At 45.6% G+C, this 27,308-nt stretch overlaps 2 protein-coding genes and 2 non-coding genes across 4 annotated transcripts; all 4 read left to right on the plus strand.

The window, feature by feature from the left end:
* Positions 1-2,819: 2,819 nt before the first annotated feature.
* SPMAP1 (sperm microtubule associated protein 1) lies at positions 2,820-7,229 on the plus strand. Its single transcript, XM_005301838.4, has 3 exons — positions 2,820-3,322; positions 5,775-5,874; positions 6,941-7,229. The coding sequence occupies exons 1-3, from the start codon at positions 3,116-3,118 to the stop codon at positions 7,096-7,098; spliced, it is 465 nt and encodes a 154-aa protein (XP_005301895.1). The 5' UTR covers positions 2,820-3,115; the 3' UTR covers positions 7,099-7,229.
* Positions 7,230-9,309: 2,080 nt separating this feature from the next.
* TRNAC-GCA (transfer RNA cysteine (anticodon GCA)) lies at positions 9,310-9,381 on the plus strand. Its single transcript has one exon. It is a non-coding gene; the product is annotated as a tRNA-Cys (tRNA).
* A 268-nt stretch (positions 9,382-9,649) lies between these two features.
* Positions 9,650-9,721, plus strand: TRNAC-GCA (transfer RNA cysteine (anticodon GCA)). The gene has a single exon. It is a non-coding gene; the product is annotated as a tRNA-Cys (tRNA).
* A 3,445-nt stretch (positions 9,722-13,166) lies between these two features.
* On the plus strand, positions 13,167-26,786 carry CWC25 (CWC25 spliceosome associated protein homolog). Its single transcript, XM_065577599.1, has 10 exons — positions 13,167-13,326; positions 14,982-15,154; positions 15,863-16,099; positions 17,669-17,738; positions 18,700-18,827; positions 19,898-19,961; positions 20,889-21,085; positions 22,681-22,776; positions 23,584-23,745; positions 25,175-26,786. The coding sequence occupies exons 1-10, from the start codon at positions 13,309-13,311 to the stop codon at positions 25,287-25,289; spliced, it is 1,260 nt and encodes a 419-aa protein (XP_065433671.1). The 5' UTR covers positions 13,167-13,308; the 3' UTR covers positions 25,290-26,786.
* The last annotated feature ends 522 nt before the right edge of the window (positions 26,787-27,308 follow it).

Raw genomic sequence — 27,308 nt, forward strand, 5'->3', positions numbered from 1 at the left:
TTCCTAATGTCTGTGTTGATACTGTAAAGCTCGGAATGTCACCTCCCTGACAAACCTGGCTAAGGTGCTCCTAGCATGGGGGCTTGGCTGCCTAGGGAGAGTTTACCTTTACAGCTTTAGTCATATAGGTATAATACCCTGTGTGGATACACTTAAAAGTACGACTTTTTTTGTTGAGCTTAAACTCCTTCCCCAGCAACACAAACTGAACGACAATAAGGCTCTCTAATACCAGCATAAGAGTCTCCAGAAAGGGGTTCTGCAGGTATAACAATATCTGTTTAAAATCACCCCTAGAGTTATACCAAAATGTCTTTCTTGTGTAGACAAGGCCTGAGGCTCCAATAGGAATATGGCAACTTGGCTTTAAAAGGTGCGACTCCTATGCACCAGGAGACAGATCTTCATGAAATAACCCATGACAGAATAATTTCCTTCGTATTGCAACGCTACCTGATATTTTTACGTTTGGTACTACAGTAGAACCTCCGTTATGAACACAAGAGTTACGAACTGACCAGTCAACTCACACCCCTCATTTGGAATCGGAAGTACGCAAGTAGGCAGAAGCAGAGTTAAAAGGAAAAAATAAAAACACGTACAGTACTGTATTAAATGTCAACTACTAAAAAATAAAGGGAAAGTTTATTAAAAAAAGTTTGACAAGGTAAGGAAATTTCTGTGCTTGTTTCATTTAAATTAAGATGGTTAAAAGCAGCGTTTTTCTTCTGCATAGTACAGTTTGAACATAGTATGACATGGCAGTATTAAGTCAATGTTCAGTTGTGAACTTTTGAAAGAACAAATGTTTTGTTCAGCGTTGTGAACTCTTCAGAGTTGCATACAACCTCCATTCCTGAGGTGTTCCTTCATAACTCTGAGGTTCTACTGTATAAGATGCTCATGACAGACAAGCTTTGTGAGAAAAGCAGTGTTTGAGTTTGAACTACAGCATTGGTCGTTATTGGGTCTCCTGCGGTAGAGTTAAGCTCTCTCAGGAAAGGAACTTTCTTATTGAGAACTTGCTTAATGTGGCCCAAGGGCATAGCAGAGCCCACCGCTGTTGGAGAAGGCAGTGGCTGCCACATCACAAACTGGTATGTGCAGACTTGAATTCCAAATACCTTGTAAGGATGAGCTGATGGGCTCTCTAACTTTTTAAGACCGGAGTTACAGCATTTAGGGTAAAACATTGCAAAAGGTGATAGTACAGGCTGCTACGTAGTGCAAAAAGCTGCAGTCCTTATGCTCAAAAAGAAGAACAGGAGTACTTGTGGCACCTTAGAGACTAACAAATGTATTAGAGCATAAGCTTTCGTGGACTACAGCCCACTCCACGAAAGCTTATGCTCTAATACATTTGTTAGTCTCTAAGGTGCCACAAGTACTCCTGTTCTTCTTTTTGCGGATACAGACTAACACGGCTGTTACTCTGAAACTAGTCCTTATGCTGTGATGGGGCATATCTTATCCCCAACCTTTTTTTTTCTTTTGTCTAAGTGCAGAACTGTGGATGTGAGACTGAACGGAATTGCAAATAAATCCATTTTCCTTCTTCATACCAGGGTGTCAGTTAAGGGTGTGGGGGGTTTAACTAATATGCTTATACAACCCCTAACTTTCATGACCCTAGGGTATGTCAACACTTATGGAGCAGACACCAAGAAGTGTTTTTTTGGTCAGTATTGGAACAACACTTCTACAAAAGATACTAACTATGGTTATGTCTATACTGCAAAGTTATCCACAAAACTTTTGTCTTTCACGGGTACTTAAAAAAAGCCCCCCACGAAAGAAAAGTTTTGCTGACACAAGTGGCAGTGTGAACACGGCTTTGTCGCTCCTGCTGACAAAGCTAATACCACTCACGGGCTGGAAGTATTCTGTCTGCAAAAGTGCAGACAAAGAGCGTTTACACATGCTCACTTAGTGACAAGGCTGTGTCGACACACTAAAAGCTGCATGGTGTAGACAAGCCCTATAAATGGTGAATGAAGCACTCTTCTGTCGACATAACCCCCACTGTAGATGCAGTTATGTCCACATAGCTGCTTGATTATGGGTGTGATTTTCACACCCCTGACTCTTAGTTATGCTGCTGTAACTTTTCAGCATACAGGAGCTGGCCTGCTGGGAGCATGCATGGGGGGGAGGGGGTTCCTCATGAAGTGTTAAGGGCTTCACATCTGGATCTTTACCAGGGCCTGTGTGGGAGTGGAAAAATCCTTCAGTCAAGTTAAACCATACAATAATACTGTATGCTGAAAGTCTGGCTTTTGTAGAGCTTTGTAGGTTCAGCCCTTGTCAAACTCCCTTCCCAGTGCGGTCATTCACTCCACTCCCTGCAAGGTGTGGAAATAAATCCCTGATCCTGTTTTAATTTGCTTCTAGGGCCTGTCCGTTTTGGATTGTGCTAAACAGTTTGAGTGGCTCTGACTAGACCACTTCCCTACTGGGCGCAGGGCGGGGTTCAAAGCACCTCCCTGCGACCTAACTGCTTTGCTTGGAGCAGAGTTTAGCCACTTGCTGCCCCTCTCCAAAGGAAGTTTGGACTCCAAGCTGCAGGCACAGGGGAGGGCCCGGCCCTGATTTTCTGGATGGCTTGAGGTGAGCATGAGGGACTAGCTTACAGAGGTGCCCAGGTGCTGGACAGGGCAGCAGGAGGTAGGTTAGACTACCCCCCCCCCCGTGAACTATGGACGAAAAGGGGAGCGGGGAGGCAGAGCCTCGCCTCGCGTTGCTTTAATCTGCCCCCCAAACAAACCGGCCGCCTCTGAGGGGGCTGGTAGCCGGTAACACCCCCTCCCGCAGCCATCTGCGGCTGGCTAACAGCTGACTCCATCCCAGCCCCACGTGGCGTGATGGAGCGACTCGGCTGGGAGCCGGCCTTGCGGTGCAGCGGGTCCCGCTGCTGGGGGGCTGGTGATGGGAAGGCTTGTGCCCCCCCCCCTTTTCCCAGCCGAGGCGGGCAGCTGCCCTGCAGCTGGCTCTGGGGAGCCTCCCAGGGGCGGCGCCCGAACGTAACAATGCAGGGAGCCGGGGGAGGGAGCCCGGGCCGGGGGCTCATAAGGGGCCGGGGCTGGCGCCGGGGCGGGGGGTCCTGTCTTTGCTCGCCATGGCTTGTCTCAGCAGGCGGTGTCTGCAGCGGCAGAAGGGCTTTATCCTGGACGGGGTGGCCGTGGACACGCTGGCCGGCAGCGCCGCGCACATCCCGCCCAAGCTGTGGTCCGCCTTGCCCCCGTACAACGCCCAGCTGGACGGCCACGCCGCCAGCTACTTCGCGGCCCCCGCGGTCAAGTCCCTGCTGAAGAACACGGAGCAGGTACGGTGCAGCGGCCCGGCTCGCCGAGCCCCAGGCCTGGGAAGTTCAGGGCTCTGGCTGGCAAGTAGAAGGGGTTAGCTTAGCTCGCCTGAGTGCTGAAATGAATGAACCGCAGGGGGAGCCAGTGGCCATGTGATCCTCCTGCTTTTGTCCCTGGTGGGTTGTGTAACTACCATCTTAGTTCATGATTCTGTGTCTGTGACAAAAACTGGGTTTATTTGTCAGGGCAAAAACCGTGTCTGGCTCTTAGGTGGCTCAAGGGAGACAGAATTTTACACAGTCCATTAATGGTTATTAGCCAGGATGGGTAAGGAATGGTGTCCCTAGCCTCTGTTTGTCAGAGGGTGGAGATGGACGGCAGGAGAGAGATCACTTGATCATTACCTGTTAGGTTCACTCCCTCTGGGGCACCTGGCATTGGCCACTGTCGGTAGACAGGATACTGGGCTAGATGGACCTTTGGTCTGACCCAGTACGGCCGTTCTTATGCACACAGTTCTCATCCAAAGCAGGCAGCCTGCGGATCAAAAATGTGGACTATCCGGGAGCTGTTTGGTGAAAGAAGATGGTTCGTTTCTTTGTGGAAAGATTAAGAAATCCCACCATCGCAGCTTGCCGTTGCATATTTAATTGACAAATTTCTAACCAAATTCTGAACTAAAAACTAAATGTACTTTAGACTATCAACTATTTGGATTCAGGGATTGCCTTTGTGTTCTGTTTGTACCATCCAGGCCATGACAGGGTTCCCAGGCAATACAAATAATAACAAAATGACCTGTAATTAACTTTATTAGAAGTCCATCCCTTTCCCCCCCTCAAATTTCACCTTTTCCTCTGCTTAGATTTTTGAGATCCTTGCTGTTTCTGACCTCACCATGGTTCCTGTGTCATTTTCAGTGAACTGTGATGTCAGAATGAAAACACCATACATGGTCAAACCAGCAAGCGGGAAAGGGAGAAGGAAAGTAATAGATTAGCAAAAATTAGCCATTTAAAGAGAAAACAGAACCATAGATGGACAAATTGATCTGGGTCCTGAAAATGACGCCGTTGATAAAATGTTGATGTCTAGATTTTGGCAGAATAACAGGCAGATCTGTGGCATGTTGGGTTATAACACTGTGGTTATAATTCAAAGAATGATGTGGTATTAACTCAGCCAATAGTGAACAGCAGTCTACAGCACAATTCCCTCTCACTCCTCTTCCCTAGCACGGTGTTCTCTCTGCTTAAGAATGATAGCTGCATCTACTTTAGAATTCCAGCTGAAGGTGGGTGTGGGAAAGAGAGAATCTCTAAATAATGGTGATTTTGTGGTTCTTTATGCAGCTGGGATCTTTTCTTGGTTACTTAATATCAGATCAGTTTAAAAAAATAATGATTTTTGAAGTATTTTGATCAAAAAGCAAACGACTGTTGCAGTCTGTGTGAAATTTATTTTTTAAAGAAAAATATACCGGGCAAGCTACCATAGTCACACATGATCTACCTGCGCTGCCCTTGTCCTCTTGCTATCTGCTTTCTGTGCTGCTGACCGAAGCTCAGTGCTACCCAAGCCATGGTGAGAAAGCGAGAGATATAATGCTCATTCATATTCTTTTCAGCTAACTGAAATCGCATTTCATCTCAATTTACTGTTTAAAATCTCACTGATGCTTCATAGAAAACTTTTGAAATAATAATCCTTTGCATTTGTATGCACTGCATTAAAGAGCTTAACAAAGAGAAGGTTAAGGGGGAATTTGGTCACAGTTTATAAGTACCTATGTGAGGAACAAAAAGTGTGATAATGGGCTCTTCAGTCCGGCAGATAAAGATACAGCAAGATCCAATGGCCGGAAGTTGAAGCTAAACAAATACAGATTCAGGAGGGCAGCGTAGATGATCACAGTGATCCCTTCTGGCTTTAGAATATATGAAAATAATGCCCATTGTGTCTTTCATTGTGCTTTGTACAATGACAAACACTGTTGGTGCTTAATAAATAACTTAGATCTGGTTCCTGCAGTCAGATCTGCTAGCATGGACACCTGAGTTACATCAGTGATGGATCTGGCCCTGTCTCTTTAGAGGGAATTCTCTGGATATAGCCGATATTTTATGTATTTCATCTCATTAGCTATTATTGATTAAAGATATTTTCACAGCAGCAGGACTGCATAGCGTCGGACTCTGGAACAATAAAGCTCCTGTTTTCATGCACCCCAGATACATCATGAGTGCATACCCAGAGCTATTTCTAAATGCAGTGCATTTTCACACTGTGTCCATGTGTCTTTAGAGACAGAACAAAGTCAGGTAGCTGGTTTGTTAGGTCCTGATCCGATGCTACTGAAGTGAATGGGAACTTTGCCCTTGACATCAACAAGACTCTTCATGCTGGGATTTAGGGACTAGCCAAAAATCTGGCTTTGCTTTGAGTTTTTGTTCTTTCTCTGACTTGCCCCAGCACCGAGGTGGTACATCCAGGGATGGTTGGATAGTGGATTATTTCCACATCTATGGGCCAGAGCAGAGGTACCTGAACAGGAGGAACTGGGCAGGTGCAGGTAAGACTCCCTTCAATAAGCTCTTCTCCAATCATCAGTTACTCTATGTATCACCTATTGGGTTAAGAATCATGAGATTTTAAAAGAATAATAAATATTGGGTTCTTTTTTTTTTTTATTAACATGCTTTCTGGTTTCATAGAATTTGGGATAAAGGTGTCAAGTTTTCAAGCTCTTCTCCTCCGTCATAAGGCTACAAACTTGCTTTCCTTTTAAAGGAAAGCTGATTTTTTTGTATAATCACTTGATTCCAGGAGCTGGGGCTTTATGCAAAAATCCCAGATGATAAAATTGTAAGAGTCGACAATGCTGCATTCCACAGCATCACTTGGTAAAAATTCCTTACTGTTAAATAAATATAATAGCATCTTTAACACACTTCACAAAGGAGGTTGCTATCATTTACCCCCATTTTACAAATGGGAAACTGAGGTAGAGAGACAGGACATGACTCGCCCAAGGTTACACAGCAGCAGAGCTGGGAATAGAACCTAGGTCTTATAAGTTACAGGCTGGTGCTGTAGCCAGAGAGTACAGAAGTCATAAACAACTCACAAGGGGATGGCAGAGAATGCCCTTGGTGTGGGATGTGGGCCCTGCTTCGGGCCTTCATAGGTGGCACTACTCTGGTCCCCAGTCCCCACTCCACAAGTTATGGGTCTTGGGAAAACTATTGTAACTTAGCGCAACCCCCCCAGGCTAAGTGACACTAGGGCCTCTTTGGTGCTCAGTTGACTTTGCCCGTCTTTCCTCTGAATTGCACCTCCATAGAATCTAAGCCTGTGTCACCTCACACTTAGGGCAGGTCAAATTGACACGTTGCTCTAACTGTCGCCAGCAGCCACTGGCCTGGACCCACCAGGACTCCCAGTTGCTAATAGCAGAGCTGAACGGGTGGTGGGAGATTTTTACTAAGTTTTCCCTAGCATCGACAAGGCTGCCGAGCTTGTGTGTAGCTTGCACACCAGTCCAAGTTCGCTCAGTGGCCTGGGTGAGTCGCTAGATGGAGCAGAGCTGGAAAGGAAGGAGCTATAAAGACTGATGGGGCCAACTCTCTTCCCCACAGGCCACTCTTCTGAGCAGGTGGGCGGCCACTACAGCTTCCTGGCAGACGTGAAACCCATGAAGGGCTACAACGGGCGCTTCGGCTATCGTCGCAACACCCCGGACCTGCGGGTGAATTCGTCCTGCTTCGGCGAAGTCAGTGTGTTCCCGCTCCACTGATGCCGAACGAGTGGCTTCTCGCAGACCCCCGATGCCAGCCCCTCTGGGTGCCATGGAGACCTGGAGACACTGATTAGGAGTAAGAAACGGGAGCTACAATAAAATATTTGTTCTCGCTTGTTCTATTTTAACAGCTTGTTGTTACGGGTGATTTATTCGCCTAGGATACGCGCTGTTGATGCAGCATCTGGGCTCCTGCTTTTACCAACTGCTCTGGAACTAGGCTGACTGATGCCAGGTGATAGCGCAGGATGACTAGCTCATGCATGGGCTTCCCCAGGTGTTCAGAAGAGAATCTGTGGGACAGCCCAGACCTTCATCCCCAGGGAGACGGGGAAGATACTACCTGTAATACAAGGAGCTTTAATCTCTATCTATAGAAGAGCCTAGATAGATAATAAAACACATGTATTTGACAATAGATCTTCATGTATACAGAGCATTAAAGGAGGAGAAAAATGGGAAAATATATTGTTGCTATTTGGCCAGGTGGATGACAACTAGTGGGCTCAAGTCCTGGGGAGAAGAAGCAGTTAATATTTTTATAGTACCCAGAGAGATGAAGACAGGGCCCCTACCTGGAATACCCTTTGAGTGGTTGCCTCGTGTTTGTTGAGTTGTTTTGGTTTGGGGTTTTTTGCTCTCTGTGCCCCCCCGCACATGCAATGACATGGGCTTTTGAGCGATTCAGCAGCAGGGTGAGGTGGTGGGAATACAGTGCTGAAAATCTTTAAGGCAATGGAGTGCTCTAATCTAGTTCCATGTAGGGCACTAGAGCGGTTAACACAGGCCCCCAGTAAGCAGCAGGATGTAGTCTCACTTGGGGCTCCGTAGACTCTGAAGCTACCCCAGGGCAGATCTGGACTCCCCAGAGGTTCTAAGTTGTGTTACGCATGTTGCAAAGCTGGGCAAGGCCTAATTAGGTGATGCTATGGCTTCTTGTATAGCGTGAGAACAAGGCCAGGGATTATCTGGGCCTTGTCTATGCTAGCATTTGGGGGCGGGGATGTCTCCCACGATCACCAGTGCGCGCACCAGTATAGACATTTTGACCATCTCAGACCTGAAGTTTTGTGAAAATAAAACAGCCCTTGCTGCTAATTAGAGAGGTCACACCCAGAGAAAAAGCCCAGTTGTTTGGCTGGCATGAGGGAGCTGCACAGAGACATCTAGCCAGGAGTCACAGCTGGTCACCTGTCGAGCCCTGATCCTGTAGCTACAGCAAGATGGGCAGAACCCTGCAGTTGTATAGATCCCCATTAACTGCCCTGGGACTCCATGTAGGCAGATGCAGCTGTGGGCTGAGGGTCTGGTATTATAAAGGGAGCTAGAAGAAATGAACTGATCCAAATGACATCTGGTAAATTTCAACCAGTGCTTCCAGGGGGGAATGTGGGCCCCACTGCAATGTAAGAAAAAGTAAGCAGAAGGCCTCTGTCAAAGTCAGGAACCCCTAGAGCCAAGCGGTGTACAAATCCCTGCCCTCAAGGAACTTGCAACAAATGATATATGAAGGAGAGGGGTATTCTAGCTTGACATTTTTTTATAATCATCATAATTGTGATTCTCATCTCCCCCTTCCTTTGCTTTATTCTATTTGACTCATTACATTCTGCTCCACTAAACTCCTTTTTCATCCACATCACCTTCTTCATTTCCTTGCTGTAAGTTTACCTGAGGTTATTTTTGTGGGGTATAACCGCCAGCATGTTCTGCCCCAGAAATAGCTGCATTTCCATCACTCAGGTTGCTACAGAAGTAGATATTATAATGGGTGTAATCACAGGTGAAGGATTCTTGGAGGCGGGTGATTTGCCAGCTCATTAAATATGGCTTGTGTGGTTTCAAGGTGTGCTGGCCATGAGAAAGCAAACACACACAAGCCCTTGAAAAGAAGAGAGATTTTTATGTCATTGGTTTAAAGAAACAGAACTCATAGAGAATTAGAGCTAGAACTTTATTACCTTGGCCCAAGTGAACCCAATTCAAACTGCAGTAAGACTTTTTTTGGAGGGGGGAGTTAAATACAAAACAAAAACTAATTAGAGTTTGTATGAGCAGTATGAGAAATAATTACAGGTGCAGTGAGTTTGAATAGCTACCGCCACAATGAGTATAATGAACCTATTACACGAAGTAGTGAAGAGTAACAATGTGACAGAACCAGTATCCGTAACTAGACTTACCTGTCACCTTTTTTTTTCAGCAGGTGGGGGTATAGCTCAGGGGTAGAGCATTTGACTGCAGATCAAGAGGTCCCTGGTTCAAATCCGGGTGCCCCCTCATTTTAATCAAAATAAAGACTTATGAGTTAAACATTTACTTCTTTATGCAGTCACTGTGGACTGATTTTCTTTGATTAGGTTTCAGCCAGTGACAAAGATATAGACCACTAGTGGAAAGTGGAGTAACAATCTGGGAATCCTTAATGGAAACATGGACATGAATTAAAGTGTATTTCATACTGCAGAACTGAATTATATGGCTTCAGAGTCAGTGGGACCACTAATTAATATGAAATGATTTCCATCAAATTAATAATAAAGATAAAGGCGGTATAGCTCAGTGGTCGAGCATTTGACTGCAGATCAAATGGTCCCTGGTTCAAATCCAGGTACCCCCCTCTCTTTTATCTACTTCTGAAAAACAAAAAAAGACAATGGGTCTGTAACTAGCACTGTTTTAGTAGGTTCACATTTTGCACAGAATTACAAAATGTAACCTCAAGATACCCACACCTGTTCATATCCATGATCAAAATGACCCATTATTTGTTTAAAATCACAAACTAAACAACAAAACTATGAAAAAAGCAACAGAGGGTCCTGTGGCACCTTTAAGACTAACAGAAAACTATGAATTTCTGGGCAATATTAGTACTTCTACTGAATGGAAAACTGCAGGAATTTGACATTGGGTAGTTAAGCACCTACTTAAAAATATGTTTTAAAAATGCCACTGGTACAATGGGGCCCTGATGTTCTTGGTCTTAAACCTCTAGGTGCTATTGTAATAATAATTAATTGAATAATTAATACACAGCTCCAGTAGATGATGTACATGGGCTGATGGTTGAAAATGATGTTTTACTCACTTTCTTCATCAAGAGATTCACTGTAAGACGTAGGTTGGGACAAGGTAAGTTAGAAGGGTTTTGGGGGGGGTTCAGTAACATATCATTTGATTTTTTGTAGAATACTTTTTTAGTGTAGGTGGAGGAACATCAAGAATGAACTCTGAAGGGTCAGAAAAAGAACTGGGGTCACCCAGATTTGGGCTGGGGAGCCTCTTGATCTTCCGTCAAATGCTGTACCCCAGAGCTATACCCACACCAGTAAACATGCTATTGACTACGAGCTAAAAGAGATTTTTATGTGGACAGCCTTAAGAATAATTTGTGGTTACAAAAATAGAAGCAAATAGAATAATCAACTATAATAGCTCCTTAAATATATTGGGTGAAATCCTGGCTCCATTTAAGTCAATAACAAATCTCTAATTGACTTCAATGGAGTGAGGATAGCATCCACTGTATTTACTAAAAACCCGTATCTTCTTAAGTCACTTTGCATTAAAATGAACCAAAGCACGTCATCTTTCACGCCACCCTCTATACCTGGGAAGATCATTCTGAGCTCGTCTGCTGTCCTGGCCACATGTAAGTCCCCTTTTAAAGTCCTACCCCATGCTGCCTATACTGGAGCCGATTGATTTGTATGAGTTGCGTGTTGTTATTCCTCTTCCCTGACATCTGTTGTTAGACTGGAAGCTCTTTGGAGCAAGAGCTGTTTGGAAAGCAACCAGCATAAAGTGGGTGTTAGCACAAATATAAATTTAATAATAAAAATTAAAATGATTCAGGGATGATCACCATAAATAAGATCACCGATTCCTATCTACCATTGGCAAAGGGGGGTATAGTTCAGTCATGAGGCATTTAATTTCAGAGTAAGAGGTCACTCATTCAAACGCATAGGTGCCCCCCGAACAAAGACTGCTTTTTCCCATCTTCTGCAGAAGTCTCAGATACAAAGAAAGGTGAATGTATTAGGTCTCGGGTTCAAATACAGTGCTATATTTCTGACCATTCCAGTGTGTTCAGGAGTTGCTCAAAATGGCAATGCTTAAAATGAACGTAAAGATACAAGACACCTTAGTAACTCTGGGCTGTGCCTCTTTAAGATTGTGATGCTACAATCTGATGAGTCCATGGAACAACCAACTGGAAGTTATTAAAAGCTCCTTCTTAAATATGTGCGATTTATTCTGAAAAACCAGCATCTGACTAATGTATCTTTTATTCAAATCAATGGAGACAATTTGTAGTACCTAGACATAAGGTACAAATTTTTAATAGTGAGAGTAATTAACAATTGGAACAACTTGCATAGGGTTGTGGTGGATTCTCCATCACTGAACATAAGACTGGCCATATTGGGTCAGATCAATGGTCCATCTAGCCCAGCATCCTGTCTTCCAATAGTGCCCAATACCAGATGTCATCCAGTCTCAGGTTCTAGGTTTAGGTCTCAGCTGTCAAAGGTTTAAGGACACCCAGAGCAGGGAATTACAACCCTGACCATCTCGGCTAACAGCCATTGATGGATCTATTCTATATAAAGGTAGCTAATTCTTTTTTGAATCCAGTTATACTTTTTGACCTTCACAAAATCCCCTTGCAATGAGTTCCACAGGTTGACTGTGAATTGTGTGAAGAAATACTTCTTTCTATTTCTTTAACTCACATCTAATTATGTACTGTTTATTAAAATGAACAAAGACCATTTGTAGTAGCTCCTTTTGACATTTTTTTCTTACTGTCCCCTTTAGTGAATGATGGTATCAGTTCTACTAAATTGGAGTCCTAGACAGATAACGGACTTGCACTGTAATCTCTGGGAGAAAGATAGAGACCACATGTGCAGCAAAACATCAGTTTGTAGGCCCAGAGCCGAACAGTAGGGCTAGCCATACTGTAGTAATAAATCACCCAAGGCTCTGTCTTCACTACACTGTTAGCTCGAAATATAACTTGAGTGTTAGCATTAACCCGACTCCCGTCTTCCACTGATGGTTCACGGCATCATTACCAGGCCGATGAGCCAGCAGAGCCACACCTGTTCCCCAGCTTGGTTTTCCTCTCATATCACCTGAGGATTCTTCTTGTGGTCCCCTGATCGCCCCCTCTGCTACTGTTTTTTAGGCCCTAAGCCCTAGCTCCTACTTCCCAGGCCCATAGCCCCCCGCCCCCACTGGTTCCCCTCCCAAAGCCATTCCCCCCACACTTCCCAGGCCCACAGCCCCTCACTAGGTCCCCTCCCCAGACCTGTCCCCCACACTTCCTAGGCCCATAGCCCACTGCTGGGTCCCCTCCCCAAAACTGCCCCCATTTCCCAGACCTATAGCCAGCCCCCCCACCAGGACCATCCCCAAACTTGCCCACCACACACACTTCCTAGGCCGATAGCCCACCGCTGGGTCCCCTCCCCAAAACTGCCCCCCACACTTCCCAGATCCACAGCCCCCCCCCCACTGGGTCCCCTCCCCAAACCTGCCCCTCACACTGCCCAGGCCCACAGCCTTCACTGAGTCCCCTCCCCAAAACTGCCCCCCACACTTCCCAGACCCATAGCCAGCCCCCCACCAGGCCCATCCCCAAACTTGCTCCCCCCCCCACTTCCTAGGTCCATAGCCCACCACTGGGTGCCCTCCCCAAAACTGCCCCCCACACTTCCCAGACCCATAGCCAGCCCCCCACCAGGCCCCTCCCCAAACCTTGCCCCCCATATTTCCCAGACCCATAGCTCTCCCCACTGGGTCTCCCCGCCCAAAACCCTACCCCCCACTGGGTCCCCTCCCCAAACCTGCCCCCCACAGTTCCCAGACCCGTAGCCCCCCCACTGAATCTCCTCCCCAAACCTGCCCCCCACACTTCCCAGACCCATAGCCCCTCCCCAAACCCTGCCACCCCACACACTTCCTAGGGCCACAGCCCCCCATTAGTTCCCCTCCCCAAACCCCGCCCCTCCTTCTTGGGCCCAGATCCCCCCTCCCCCCCCGAACCCCAACACGCCCCCAGGCGCCGGGCCGGGGCGGGGCGCAGGAAGTGGCGCCATCAGCCGGGGCCCCGCGGGGAGGGACTCGGCGCCGGGAGCTGACGCGCGGCCGGGCCCGGTAACGGTAGCGGGGCGAGCTCGAGTCTCCGCCGCCATGGGGGGAGGAGACCTGGTGAGGGGCCGGGGCCGAGGGGTGGGGGGGAGAGCGGGGCCCCTGGGGCGGGGGGGTGAGCGGGGCCCCTGGGGCGGGGCCCCTGGGGCCGGGCGGGAGGGGGGAGGAGGAGAGAGCGGGGCCCCTGGGGGGGGAGAGCGGGGCCCCTGGGGGGGGGAGAGAGCGGGGCCCCTGGGGGGGTGAGGGGAGAGCGGGGCCCCTGGGGCGGGGGGGTGAGGGGAGAGCGGGGCCCCTGGGGCGGGGGGGTGAGGGGGAGAGCGGGGCCCCTGGGGAGGGGCATATGGGGCTTGGCCCCTGGGAGCCCCCCGGGGTTTTGGAGCCGGATCCCCCTAGAGTTTGCCTGGGCGGATTGGGGGGTGGAGGGTTAAATTGGGGGGGGGTCTCCAGCCCTGGGGAGAGGGGCGTTGTTTGAGAGGGGGGGGTATTTTGAAAAGCTGTTGCCATTATGGTGCACCCCCCCCGCTTTGCTGGTAATGACTAAAGCCATGGAGAGAGTCCCCCGGGAACTCGGGGATGCTCCGGTGCCTGGCAGTGGCCTCTTTGCATAGCTTTGCTATCCAGAGCACCGGGCAGGCACAAAAGCGACCGTCAAACGAGAGACCAGCACCCACCCCCATCTCGCCAAGCGTTCGCGCCGGGGCGCACCTTGAACCAGCCGAGTTGCCCCGGAGCAGGGGGCTGGAATTTAACCGTAAACACACGCATACGTGTTTGCAGGATCAGGGCCCAACTTTGGTTTTGTGGGGCAAAAGTGAGAGGAAAGGGCTTGCGACACGTTGTAATCTCTTCGGGGCAGGGACTGTCGTTTTGCTCTGTGTTTGTCAGGCCCTGGTCCACAGCTGGGACCCTGAGGTGCTACCATACCTTCAGATAATAAATAATGATTCGGTTTGAGCGTTGGCCTGCTAAACCCAGGGTTGTGAGCTCAGTCCTTGAGGGGGCCACTTAGGGATCTGGGGCAAAATCAGTACTTGGTCCTGCTAGTGAAGGCAGGGGGCTGGACTCGATGACCTTTCAAGGTCCCTTCCAGTTCTAGGAGATGGGATATCTCCATTAATTTAATTTAATTTAATTCCCTAACCCTCTGCCTAAAACACAAACCAACCCTCTCTTTGTTAAATTGAGGTGGTAAACAAATACCAGTGCCTTGGAGAAAAGGGACCCCAAAAGAACACAGCAGTTTTACAAAAGTAAAGGTAGAATGCAAAGTTAAACCCGCACTTTGAGGTTTAAACCTTTGGGATTTTTTTTCAGCTGATTTAAAATCTGTGTCTTGTTTGCTGCTCAGGCACTTCAAGCGCTGGTTTAGGTGAAAGTGAAACTATTTTTTCTGTTTTTATTGGCCAATCTGATTGATTTCCCCCCCCCCCCCCCAAGGTAAAGACGTAAGCCTGCTTTCCTTGCAGATTACAGGTCCCACTGAAGTCAGGGGGAGTTGAGAGGGTGTGTGGAATGCAGGAGCAGTCCTTCACTTTGCTCGCTAACCTGCCTTCAATATTAATAATCGAAAGCATTCCGAAAGTAGATGAGGAAATATTTGTTAAAATATGACTTCTGGGCCCCTTTGATTCATCCTCCTGGCGCCCCTTGTGAGAAGCTTGGGTTCCCGTTTCGCAGAGAGACAAACTGCTTGTACTGGTTCCGCTTCTCTGCAGAATCTGAAGAAGAGCTGGCACCCCCAGACTCTGCGCAATGTGGAGAAGGTGTGGAAGGCAGAGCAGAAACATGAAGCCGAGCGGAAGAAGATTGAGGAACTGCAGCGGGAGCTACGGGAGGAGCGAGCCCGGGAGGAGATGCAGCGCTATGCGGAGGATGTGGGAGCAGTCAAGTAAGAGTTAGGGTGTGTATGTGTGGTTTTGTCCCTTGAAAATCCTGTGTGCATCATTTGTACTTGAAGTACTTATGTCACCAGGAGGAATTTCGGAATGGGGACGTTCTAGTAACACATTTCTTTTAGGACTTGAGTCGTAGCTACCAAAAAACAAACTTTCCTGGCTGTCACATTATAAACTGTAGGTGCCATAAGAAAATGAAGATGCTTGTTATAATGGGCCAACAATTACTACTTCTGGTTGATTAGAATAGAGCTCTCCATGTATCTTAGAGCTGGGAGATAATTCCATACTGGGAGAAATTTCCTAGCAATGAGATCAATTACCCTGTGGAATTATCTCCAGTTGTCATTTAAGAATGGACAAGGGCTGGAGTGTAGAGAATAATCCTGCTGTGACAGAGAGATAGTTAAGACTTAGTCCTAACAGGTCCCTTCCATCTAATTTCTAAGGCCCTAATCCTGTAAAAAATTTACCATAGGCATTTAACTTTCCACCCTGTGAATGGTCCTGTTGACAGCAGTGGGATTATTCGCTGCATGTAAAGTTCAGCACCTGCGTAGGTTTTTGCAGGATCAGTGCCAAAGAAGGGGTTTAAGGTCGGCTTACTCTAAAACATTTCTGCTCGTCTTTGCAGAGAAAAGTGAAACTTCAGAGCTGCTTGGAAGGAAAACAAAGTAACATGGAGTTTTTGCTTGAAACAGGAAAAAAGAAGAGAAGTTGGACTGGATGTACCAGGGTCCCGGGGGTATGGTGAACAGAGAAGAGTATCTGATGGGCCGCCCTGTGGATAAATATGTCTTTGAGAAGATGGAAGACAAAGAGTCAGGTTGTTTCACTGAAACAGGACTTCTCCCAGGCTCCATTTTTGCCCCCACAGGTGCCAATTCTGTCCTAGACATGGCAAGCAAAATCCGGGAGGATCCACTTTTCATGATAAGGTACTAAATGGGATATTGACAGGGACAATTAACCTAGGCAGGTAGTAAGTTGGGATCACTGCTTGATGATTGGCCAAGAACTGCACATAGCTCGTCTGTTTTAAGACTCGTATTCTGTTTGTCACCCCGTATGTCCCCTGACCACTTGTTTCCTTTATCAACCTGTTGTGTCTTGTCTTTCAGACTAGAAGCTATTTGGGGCAGAGACTGTCATTTACTATATATTTGTACGGTACAATAGGGACCTGGTTGAGACTGCAAAGTACTTCTGCAATACTAATATTTGATCTGATTGGCCTGCAACTGTTTAGATTTCTCTGCTGACTCTCAGAGATGTTGCATGCTGTGATTTGGAGTCTTTTTTTCTTTTTTCTTGCTGTATTCTGTTAAGCAAGAGGATTTGAGCAAGGCACAATGTGATGTATGGTTTTTCCAGAAACTGAAGATTGTCTAGAGATCTTTTTGGTTCCTTGTTTCCTACGACAGACAGACAGACAGACAGACAGACAGACAGACACACACACACACTCTCTCTCTCTCTCTCTCTCTCTCTCTCTCTCTCTCTCTCTCTCTCCTCCCCCCCCCCCCCCCCCCAAGCTTCCCTTTGTGGTTTGGTTTGGTTTCTTTCACTCTTGGAAATACCAAGATCCTGCAAACACTTAAGCATGTGAGTAACTTTGCATGTCTGAATGGTCCCATTGAAGTCTGCGAGACCACCCGCATCCGGACAGTTACTTGTGGGCTTAGGTGTTTCCAGGATGGGGGCCCAAGCTGTATCCTGCTGCCCATGCTGTAGCCCGATGTGAATGGGATTTTAAGCAGTTGATGCCCTCCAATAAGAAGTTGTAAATTCTAAATCCTTCAGTAGGAAAAAGAGGCTGCATTTTCTACAAGGCTGTAATTTTACATCTAGCTCTGGTTTAAATGATTGTATCAGAGTTGCATAGAATTAAATCCTGCAGCTGGATTTTGAAAGAGACTGGATAATTTTATGACCAATAATCATAGTTATGCGTGCAAAGGAGTGCTGTATCTCATGCTGCAGGTTGTAAACTGATTGCTCTGTGACTCTAGAAGGAATTTTCCGTCCCATGGGCAAGGCTTCGCAGTTGTCTGGTTGCATTACATATATATTGCTCTTGGCTGAGGTATCAGACATTCACCAGTGTCTTAGCCAGGATGGATGGCATCGGGACAAGTCAGTTCCTTAGACAGGACATGATGGAACCATGGAGCCAATATACACAGGGATATAAAACAGTTTCTTGATTGACCTTGCGAGTCAGCATTTCAAGTTGAAAAAAAACCAAAGGCCCCTATCCTACAGTTGGATCTGTATGGTTGCACTTACAACGTCTGCCGTAAACCCTAGTCCAGCCAATACACACATGCATAACTTTACTGCCTTGAATAGCCCCGCTGATTTCAATGAGACAACTCCTGGTACTAAAGTTAACTACGTGCATAAGTGTTTGCAGAATCAGGCCTTGATTTGTGCTTTGAATGAATATTTCATCTTTGATGTTATTAATGTTCTTTGAAAACCCCAATGTTGCTTATTTTTGTTAGGAAAAGAGAGGAAGAGAAAAAAAGGGAAGTTTTGAATAATCCTGTAAAAATGAAGAAAATCAAAGAACTGGTATGTATTCTTTCCCAGAAATCAGAAGCAGAATTTGCATTGAATTGAGTAAAAAGGGTTTTTGCGGATACAGACTAACACGGCTGCTACTCTGAAACCTGTCATTGAATTGAGTGAGAGCAGAATTGGGGTCCAGAAGAAACACTGGCTCTCAACCTTTCCAGACTACTGTACCCCTTTAAGGAGTCTGATTTGTCTTGTGTACCCCCAAGTTTCACCTCACTTAAAAACTACTTGCTTACAAAATCAGACACAAAAATACAAAAGTGTCACAGCCACGCTAGTACTGAAAAGTTGCTGACTTTCTCCTTCTTACCATATAATTATAAAATAAATCAATTGGACTATAAGTATTGTACTTACAGTTCAGTGGACAGTATATAGAGCAGTATAAACAAGTCGCTGTATGACATTTTAGTTGGTACTGACTTTGCTAGTGCTTTTTATGTAGCCTGTTGTAAAACTAGGCAACTATCTAGCTGAGTTGATGTACTCCATAGAAGACCTCTGTGTACCCCCCGGAGTAAATGTTCCCCTGGTTGAGAACCACTGCTTTAGAGAAAGGAATTTTTGTATTCCCTGCCTCCTTTTGGATAAGAACAAAATAAGCTCTTTCATATAGAAAGTCTCTTAGCAATTGTTTTAAAAAAACCCCAACCCATGGGCCAAGTTATCTTTCCCCTTTCACTTATTTGTTACATTATTGTAACAAATTATTTTCATTCTCGATTCTCTTGTCACAGATCAGCTATGCCAAGTCACAAAGACAGTGAGGAGGACTCAGTTGGGCTCCATAGTAAAAGTCCCTTGCCCCCTCATAAGAGATTTTGCAAAGTGTGTGTTGTCCTGAGACTCTTTCCATACCGAATCTAATCTTTGTGCAGCCTCCCATGATGGTGACTGTCTAACGACCGTGTGAGCAGCAATGATCAGCACCGAATTTGGTTTTTTTGCATTATAGTTGCAAAGCAGCTTGGAAAGAAAGGAAAAAAAGAAGAAGAAGGAGAAGAAAAAGAAGCACAAGAAACGCAGACATCAAAGTTCTAGCAGCGAAAGCACCAGCAGTGACGACGAGCAAAGCAGAGCGAGGTACGTTTGGGGGCTGTGTTTTTAAAAAAATCTCTACCCAGCCCGTTGGGTTTGCATATAATATAGGAGGGAAGAGAGTTCACTCTGTGACTCTGAAGGTCCCTAAGGCAGCTTGCTGCGCTTCAGTTGACTGCACAGTCATGTGCGGTTTGGGCAGAGTTGAACGTAAACCGCAACCTAATCCTGATTCCTCCGCGTCTTGTTTTAACAGGAGTAGTTGGTATATTGTAGTTTCCCTCCCTTTTTGCTATGCCAGCCCCAGGTGCCATTAACGATAAAGATCACTGTTAGCACAAGTTGAAAATTGCTAACCAAAATGGTACTGCTGAAATCCTCTTCTTCACCCTGCATTCTCATCCCATCACCCCAGTCATTTGAATCCCTGCTCTGCAGTATCCCCATCTTACCGAAAGCCCATTCAAGCACCTTACCCTGGCCCTGCAGTTTTGCTGCCGCCTACATCTCTGCTCTCACTTCCTATACTTTTACTTGTACCTATACAATCCTCTTGTTTTATGACTCCATTCACCTCTCTTGTTGCTCTCATGCTGCCCCTATACTTGGAATTATTCCCTTCTAATCTGTCAGCCCCCCCCCTCCCCCCTACCTTTTCAAATTCCTTTTTAACCCCCATTTTTATGAATCTGATATTTTTTCATCAGTCTCTGCACAACTGACCTTCCCATCCCTGGCCTGCTGTCTCATTTCTTGTGCTTTTCATTTACCTTCTCTTTCCCTGTCCCGAAGAGCTTATCATTTAAGAATGTCTTATTCTGCTTTTGTAAACCACTCAGATCATGTTGTGGTCCTGTGTTATCTTTAGTTATAACATGGTGATTTGGGGGGGATGATACACAAACCGCCAGTATCATTGAGGGGACGACATTTTATTATTTTTAATATTTTATGTAGGGGAAAAACAAATTGGGAAAACACACTCCAGATACATACCTGTCATGTTAAACTGTTGGATGAACTCTGAAAGGTTTAATGGCTACAGTGGATAGAAGGAGAGATTGTATTCTTAAGTTTTTCCACTCCACAGACCGTACTTTAATTTTTGTGTTTAGATCCAAGAAGATGGATAGTTCTTGGGAACCTTTTCATCCCAAAGTCCCAGGGTACGGCTTACAGGTAGGCACACGTGCTTCTCGCAACGTACTGTCTGTAGAGTGTGCCCATGTAGCTGTTAGGAAAGCATGGCTCTAGAGATGACGTAGTGGTTTTAGGCTCTGGAAGAGGACAGTGAGAAAGGAGGTGGTTTTGTGGGTAAGCTCCCATTGGGACCAAAGATTCAAATCCCATCAAGGATTTTGTCCTTCCAACATAGGTGCTGGAACTGGGGGTGCTGTCGCACTCCCTGGCTTGAAGTGGTTTCCATCATATACAGGGTTTACAGTTTTGGTTCAATGGCTCTCAGCCCCCGCACTATACAAGTTGTTCCAGCGCCCCTGCCTTTGCAGGTGGATAAGTCAAGTTCCATTCCATTTACTGTGCCAGGATCATAGGTTTGTCTGACTTTATATAATGCTATTTAAGCCCCTGGGGTGATATAGTGGCTCCATTGAAGACAAGGTTAAAACTCCCATTGACTTCACTGGATCCAGGATTTCACCCCTTGTCTTCCAGAAAAGGCCTTAACAACCTAGTTCTTGTGTGCCCGCTAAAGATCTAGTGGGGCTTTTCACAAGAGCAAGGATTTGCCCCAGTTTTTTTGGCCAAACGTTCTTGTCCCCTTACTGTTCTGGTTAGCTGCTGCACGCCATACCAGAAGTGGCTGTATTTTTGGTGCTCTGTGTGTGTAGTAGTAAGTGCTTTGGGATGCAAGGCCCTATAGAAATATATGTTTAATCTGTCTAAAACCACTACAGTGGACTATGTACAGAGACCTTCTTGTGAATGGATGGAGTTGTAGATGATGCCTTTAGCCTCTGTCCCATACATATGCATGCACTTTGCCTAGCCTAGCTCTTTCTGCCTCACCAGCATCACGCCGGGGCTCCAATGACGGTTGTGCATTTAATTGCTCTCTGTTGAACGATGGTCTCTTCCTAATTCCAGAGTAGAGACCCTGACCACAGTCACCGGTCTCGGCGCTCTCCAGCTGCTGGCCAGGAAAGAGCCACCCACAAACACCGAGACCGCGCTAGGTCAAGGAGCCAGTCCGGATCTCCTAAGAGAGACACTGGCAAGAAGAGTACGGCGGAGGAAGAGTCTGAGCACAGGAGGTCAAGATCTCCTCCTAGGCATGGTGAACAGTGAGTGTGAAATCTTCACTTTGAAACAGATTAAAATAAAGGGCATGCATGGCTTCTCTCGGGGAGGAGTTCTCAGAAGTCCGTTGAATGCTCAGCAGCAAAATTCCTCCTATTACCCCCATCAGCCTGCTTGTAACTCTTTCCTAACGTTTCTGCAGCGTTAATTTCTCACATCACTTTATCCCAATGACTTGAAATTAAAGCTGGTGGAACTACAGATGCCTGGCTTTGCATCAAGTTCAAGGGGCTGCCTTTGTAGCTGTTGTAGAGATCTCCCAAACCACAAACAGGGCTTGGGAAGCATTTGATTTTATTTAGTAAATAAATTGTAATCCTTGAATTATCTCTTTATCCCAGAAATGAACATGGAGAGACAGGGTAGGGTGACCAGATAGCAAGTATGAAAAATCGGGACAGGGGGTCGCGGGTAATAGGAGCCCATATAAAAAGAAGCCCCAAAATCGGGACTGTCCCTATAAAATCGGGACATTTGGTCACCCTAGGTGAGACACACCATGCATTAAAATTTACAGAGAGAAGTTGTTTAAATTTAATCATTCTTGTGGTGGAAAGTTTTTCCAAATATTCTCACATCACTGACACTCCCTTCTTCTTCTAAATCCCTATCAACCCTTCCCCCCAAAAAGGAAGTTTAATAAAATCTTCATCAAAATTCCTACCCAAAGCAGAGTTGTGACCCCATAGAGGAAGAACTACCAGAGACTCCATGAAATCCACTAAGGACTTTGCTCTTGCTATCAGTTTTACATGGAAGGAGCTCAGATACAAAGATGATGGGTGACCGTATAAAACCCTAAAATAGATTGTTAAAGGGACATTGACAATTTGGAATCTGGTCAGTTTTCTTACAAAATAGTTGGAACCCCTGGTCTCCTTGCCACTCCTTGTATTCTTTAAAACTTTTTTTTCCCTCCTGTTGCTGTGAATATAAATGACCCATACAAACAAGCAAAAGGGGAGAGCAACTATTTGGGAAATCAGTGAAAGCAAGTTTACTCAAAGTGCAGCCAAATGCACAAAATAAACAAGTGGAGGAATTTTTTTTCCCTCTCGAATCTCTTTCAATTATAGTCATTTTAGGGGCTTTTTGTTTAAAAAAAAAAAAAAAAAAAATTCAGGCAGTGTGGATTTTTTTTTTTTTAAAGTGTCCCTTTTAAAATATTGTTTGAGGGTTAATATGAGGTCACTGGCCTTAACAAAATATTTGGTACCGCGAGATGCTCTGAAAAATGATATATGAAGCAATTATTGTTATGAATCTTTACTTCCACAGTCCTTAAGTGTTGATAAACCTTGGATACTAGTTATTGCCGGCCGGTGCAAAAACTTGAGTTGGGTAAAAATAGAACGATAAAACCATGAAAATAAACTAAGTATAAACATTAATTTTTAAAAATAACATCCATTCTGCTGAAAGAGACAGATAATGCACTTGGAACTATAGGAGAGCTCTTATTTCAAAACGCCAGCAATAGTCCTTGTGATCTGTTCGATATCTGATTGATACAGGAAGGGGCTATAGGTATGTTGATATTATGTGCATGTGGTGTTAAAAATTCTTTCCTGGGTTACAGGTACAGCACCAAGATGGACAGGAAAGAAAAGGAAAGAGCTAGGAGCCCTTCCCCTAAAAAAGGATACCGACGACAGCATGCTTCAGGGTATACTAGGTAGGCAAAATGTTGCACATGTGGCACCTTCATAAGGAAGCTACCCAGGCTGATCCTAAAATAATAGGCAGTGAGTAATGCAAAAACATAATTCTATTAACTAGAATGGACCAAAGGTGAATGGAATGAACCACAGCAGGACAGGGGAACAGTCCGAACAGTGTTTGATATTTCTGAGTGTGTGTTGTATTTTACCATTTTGAACTGCTTCCCATTGCGATGAATGTTCTTTTCCTGGCTACCAGTTGTTCACATGCCATGTACCAGCCTGCGGGGGCGAACGTGAAGTCATTTTATCCCACCGACTGGTAGCTAGAAGCATTCTATATCAAGGCCATCAGGATAATGTGATGCCCCCGTTGATGTCCTCTTACCAAACACTTTAAAAAACAAAAAGGCTTGGATCTCATCGGGCCATGGAGGGAAGGAGAACAGTGAAGATCAAAACACAAAAGACATTCCACTTAAGTATGTGCTTAAGCACTTTGTTGAATCAAGGCCCGAAAGAAAGCTGTGTCAGAAATGCCAAGAACTTGAGGATGAAACAGCTGTTATGGAAAACATCCAGGAGATGAGTGGCTATGTTGCCTGTTTCTGTCTTATAAGGAATGAGGGACCTTCTTGAGTATGTTCATACTTCAGAGCCTCAGCAAACAAGGAAGTTCTCCTATGGGATTGCTGTGTTCAATAATGTAGTGGATTGTGTCCTTGCTATGAATAACTTCTGCAGTAGAGTTTGGGGATGGGAGAGACAAGGGGGAGGGGGAAGCTATCCTAATTAACAGCGCTATTTCTGCCTCTCAACAGAAAGCTCTCCGCAGAGGAGCTAGAGCGTAAGCGTCAGGAAATGTTGGAAAACGCCAAGTGGCGGGAAGAGGAGAGAGCAAACAATGTCAGGAGACACCGAAAGGAGGAGGAGCGGGAACGAGAACTGGAGAAACTCAGCTCCCGAGATGGGAAATTCCTACAGTGAGTGTCTTGCTAGCCCACTCCTCTAGACGAGTTAAACGCAGGGAATAGTCTCTCTAGGGAATGGGTGAGACATTTAAAATTAGACTCAACAAAGACACTGTAGAGAATAATCCTGCACTGGCTGCAGGATGGGATGAGGTAGAACCTGATGGAGCTTCTCCATCTCTACTGTCTGATTCCATATTGTACAGTAGAACTAAGGAGGTTTAAATGTGTTTTTTTTTTTTAACCTAACTCTCTAAAAAAGAGTGATCAAGACTTTCATGGCTGCCTAGTCATTCAGTGCAAGTTATTTGTGGAGCACTATAGAATCGCATGGTGCTTTACAAGCAGATAAAGAAAAATTCCCTGTTCTCAGAACAGGCAATATCAAGGCCTGATCCCACAAATTTCCTGTACACAGACCTCCAATGGGAGTCTGTGTGCAGAGGGCTTGTGTGATTGGGCCCTAACTAGATCAAGAAATAACAGACCATGCAGGGTAAGGGTGTTATGAGAGTGAGGCATCTGTGAATACAAGGGGTGAGATCCCCCCTCTTCAGGCTCTTTATGCTGGGTAAGAATTGGAGTGTTGGAAAGTGGCTAGAAAGCCCCATATTGGGCTGGGGAAGGATTCTCCCAGCGTGGAATCTGAGGAAGACAGCTGTGTAGGTGTTTTCTGAGGACCCGCTCACAGACCTGGGCATAGGGGGTGTGGCAGGAGTGGTGTATAAGGCAGGGCTACTGTATCCAGTGCTGTAGCCCAAGGAGCCCCTATGAACTGTCTGAATTATCCTGGAGGCTGTTCTAGCCCCTGGAGCAGCAGAATTGGGAAGGTGCAAAGTAGCTTAAAATCACCATAGACAATCCTCCTGGGCAGAATCCAAATGAGGAGGGTGGATTCCTCCCTCCCCCTCTCAGAGCAGACGAGTTGACAAATTTGGCATTTTGTGCGTTACTTGAGGGCGTGGGAGGAGCACAGGATATTGTTTAATAATGTGGCTTGAGTCTTAAAGGTAATACGTCAGGGATCACAATTATCCCTTCTTGTCTGTTGCTAACATCGCAATTTACAGCATGAGCGGTAGCATTTGAGTTCCCAGAGGAGCACTGCCCTGGTTTGGGGACAGATTGCTTTTCCCTCTTGCATGCTTCTCAGAATCTCCTGTGACAGATACATTGGTAATTAACAGTTCTGTTTGAAGGTTGAGGAGTAATTGGGAACCTCTTAAAATCTATACAGAGAAATACTGACCCTGCATATATGGTATTTAGTCTGTCACAGGCTAAGCTGTAGTCGTTCAAATGTTCCAATGCAGACTGCATTAGGAAGCAGCAGCCTATTCTAGCTCATGCATGAGAGTCCAGGAACAATGAAGCTTTAGTGGAAAGCCAGTAAAATTTAGACGGATGATCTGATTTTCTTTCTCATTCAATTCTTCTGCAGCCACATAAAACTGGAGAGCGCGTCCACTTCCTCTGTAGAGGATCGGGTCAAACGCAACATCCATTCCATCCAGAGAACACCAGCTGCCCTGGAAAAAAACTTTATGCAGAGATGAAACTTGCTCTCCTCCTGCTGATGTGCTGGCGCACGAGGGCTCTTTCAGAACAGTTCACAGGACACTTCTTCTCAGAGGGCAGCTGCCCCATGGACAGAGGGATCCTCCAACAACCTACACAGATTCCTGCAATGATACTTACTCTGTGAAAGGGAGCTGGACTTCTCTAGATCAGCACAGAGTTCCTTGGCCTTCTAGCTTTGTGAAGGCATTTATACCAAGAGTATTACATTGCAACAAGCTGTTTGCTGGAGTCACCCTCCACCCTTGTATTCTATTTTTAACACTTTGCCAGATCCTGCTTCCTGTTGCCCACCTAAACCAGCATCCATTTTTAATACTGTTCTCAGACACACATTTCTGGTAACTGATTACCAGACTAATTGGGCAAGTTGTCCTCTTTCGATGCTTGAGAAAGAATCTATTTTATCAATACTGTAGAATCGGCCCTGGGAACAAATTCACCTGTGGAGTAACTCGGCTAACTTCTGTGAAGTGACACCAGAGACAGACTTAGCTTGTTTAGTATTCAGTATCACCAGTTTGGGAATAGGCAAGGAGGGTGTGTGGAGTTAGTTTCAGACGTATCTGATCTGTGAAATATCTGTAGAAATATGCCAAGTTGCTCACAAGTTTGAATGATGTGTGTCAGCAAGGCAGAGACTTGAGTGAAAGGAAGAATATTCTGAAACGTTTTGTTTGAGTTTTTCAAACAAGATGCAGGTAATAGAATAAAATATTTCTTTGGGATTTTATACATATACATGGAGTAATGGGCATAAGTACAGGGGTGTATCTGACGAGGCTTTTTTTTTTTTTTAAGTACTTTTTAAAAAAATCTCTGACTCATTTCCAGAAAAGAGGGTTAGATTCTAATTGCAGAGAGCGCTGTCAATTCATCATTTAGGGCCAATTAGCAATTAGTGCAGTAGGTTACAGCAGCCTTGGAAAACCGTCATAAAAATGTCCCCTCCCCACATTATGATGAAAATGAGTCTTGCATTCAAAAATAAAACTGTTGTGTTGATAAGCAGGCAAAAAAAATTCGCAATGCTGAGTAACAACATTCTGTTTGCTCATGTGTAGAAGGGGGAGGGGTCATTATTTGGAGGCTGAGGGTAGGAATGTGAGAGACTTAATTGGGGATTTCTCCATTTTATGAGGGGTCAGGCAAATATACTTTGTAGCTCAGAGAGCAAATTTTCATGGCAGTTTTGCAAAGTTGATTGAAGTACTCTCTTTGAATTGATCACGCTGTATAAAACATTGTCCTTTGGCAGATGATTATTGCTCTATAGTAGCTTACTGCTGGGTTATTCTAAAATTAGTGCAAATGGGAGTCAGAAATGAACCCATTTACTTTAAGCAACTTTTAAAAATTATACCTAAAAGACACAGTATTTCCTCATACCTGCCTTTGTATATTACCACGGTGAATCCTTCATCCTTGTTGTGTTACAGCACTGGGTTCTATTAAATGTTGTGTGGCCTGTTTTACAGCTGTGTTCGGTCTTATGGCTCATAACCACTTTTGTCACGGAAACAAGAGGAGACACTAGTAGAGAAAGTTCTCCTGCGCGAGACAGAATGGGAATGGCACAGAGGGATTGACAAAGGCCAGACCAAAACATTCTAGGTCTCCTCAAGCATAAATGAGATTGACACTAAATGACTAGCCAGCAACCTTAAATCCTTATAGCCAGGTAAGGAAATAAACCAACCAGCTGCCCTTATGAAATAAGCAGAGCTGGCTAACAAACTACAGCTGTGTCCATCCTTGTAGTTGCTATGATGGCCCCCTGTCCTAAGAGAAAGCCTGGGCTCACCCTCTGCCTCTCTGGAAAAGCCAGGGGTATTTTGCCCCTTGGCCCCTGTCATTTGGAGGGTGGGAGGGGAAAGAGAGCCTCCCCTGGGGGAAAGTGACATGCTCCCCTCCGTGTAGGCTGGAGTGGGAGGAGAGTGGCAGCTCCTAGGTCTCCCCCTTCCAAGGTGGGGATCTTGGAGGGAGAGCTGGGGGGG

This window comes from Chrysemys picta, chromosome 24 (genome assembly GCF_011386835.1).
Source record: "Chrysemys picta bellii isolate R12L10 chromosome 24, ASM1138683v2, whole genome shotgun sequence".
Lineage (NCBI taxonomy): Eukaryota > Metazoa > Chordata > Testudines > Emydidae > Chrysemys > Chrysemys picta.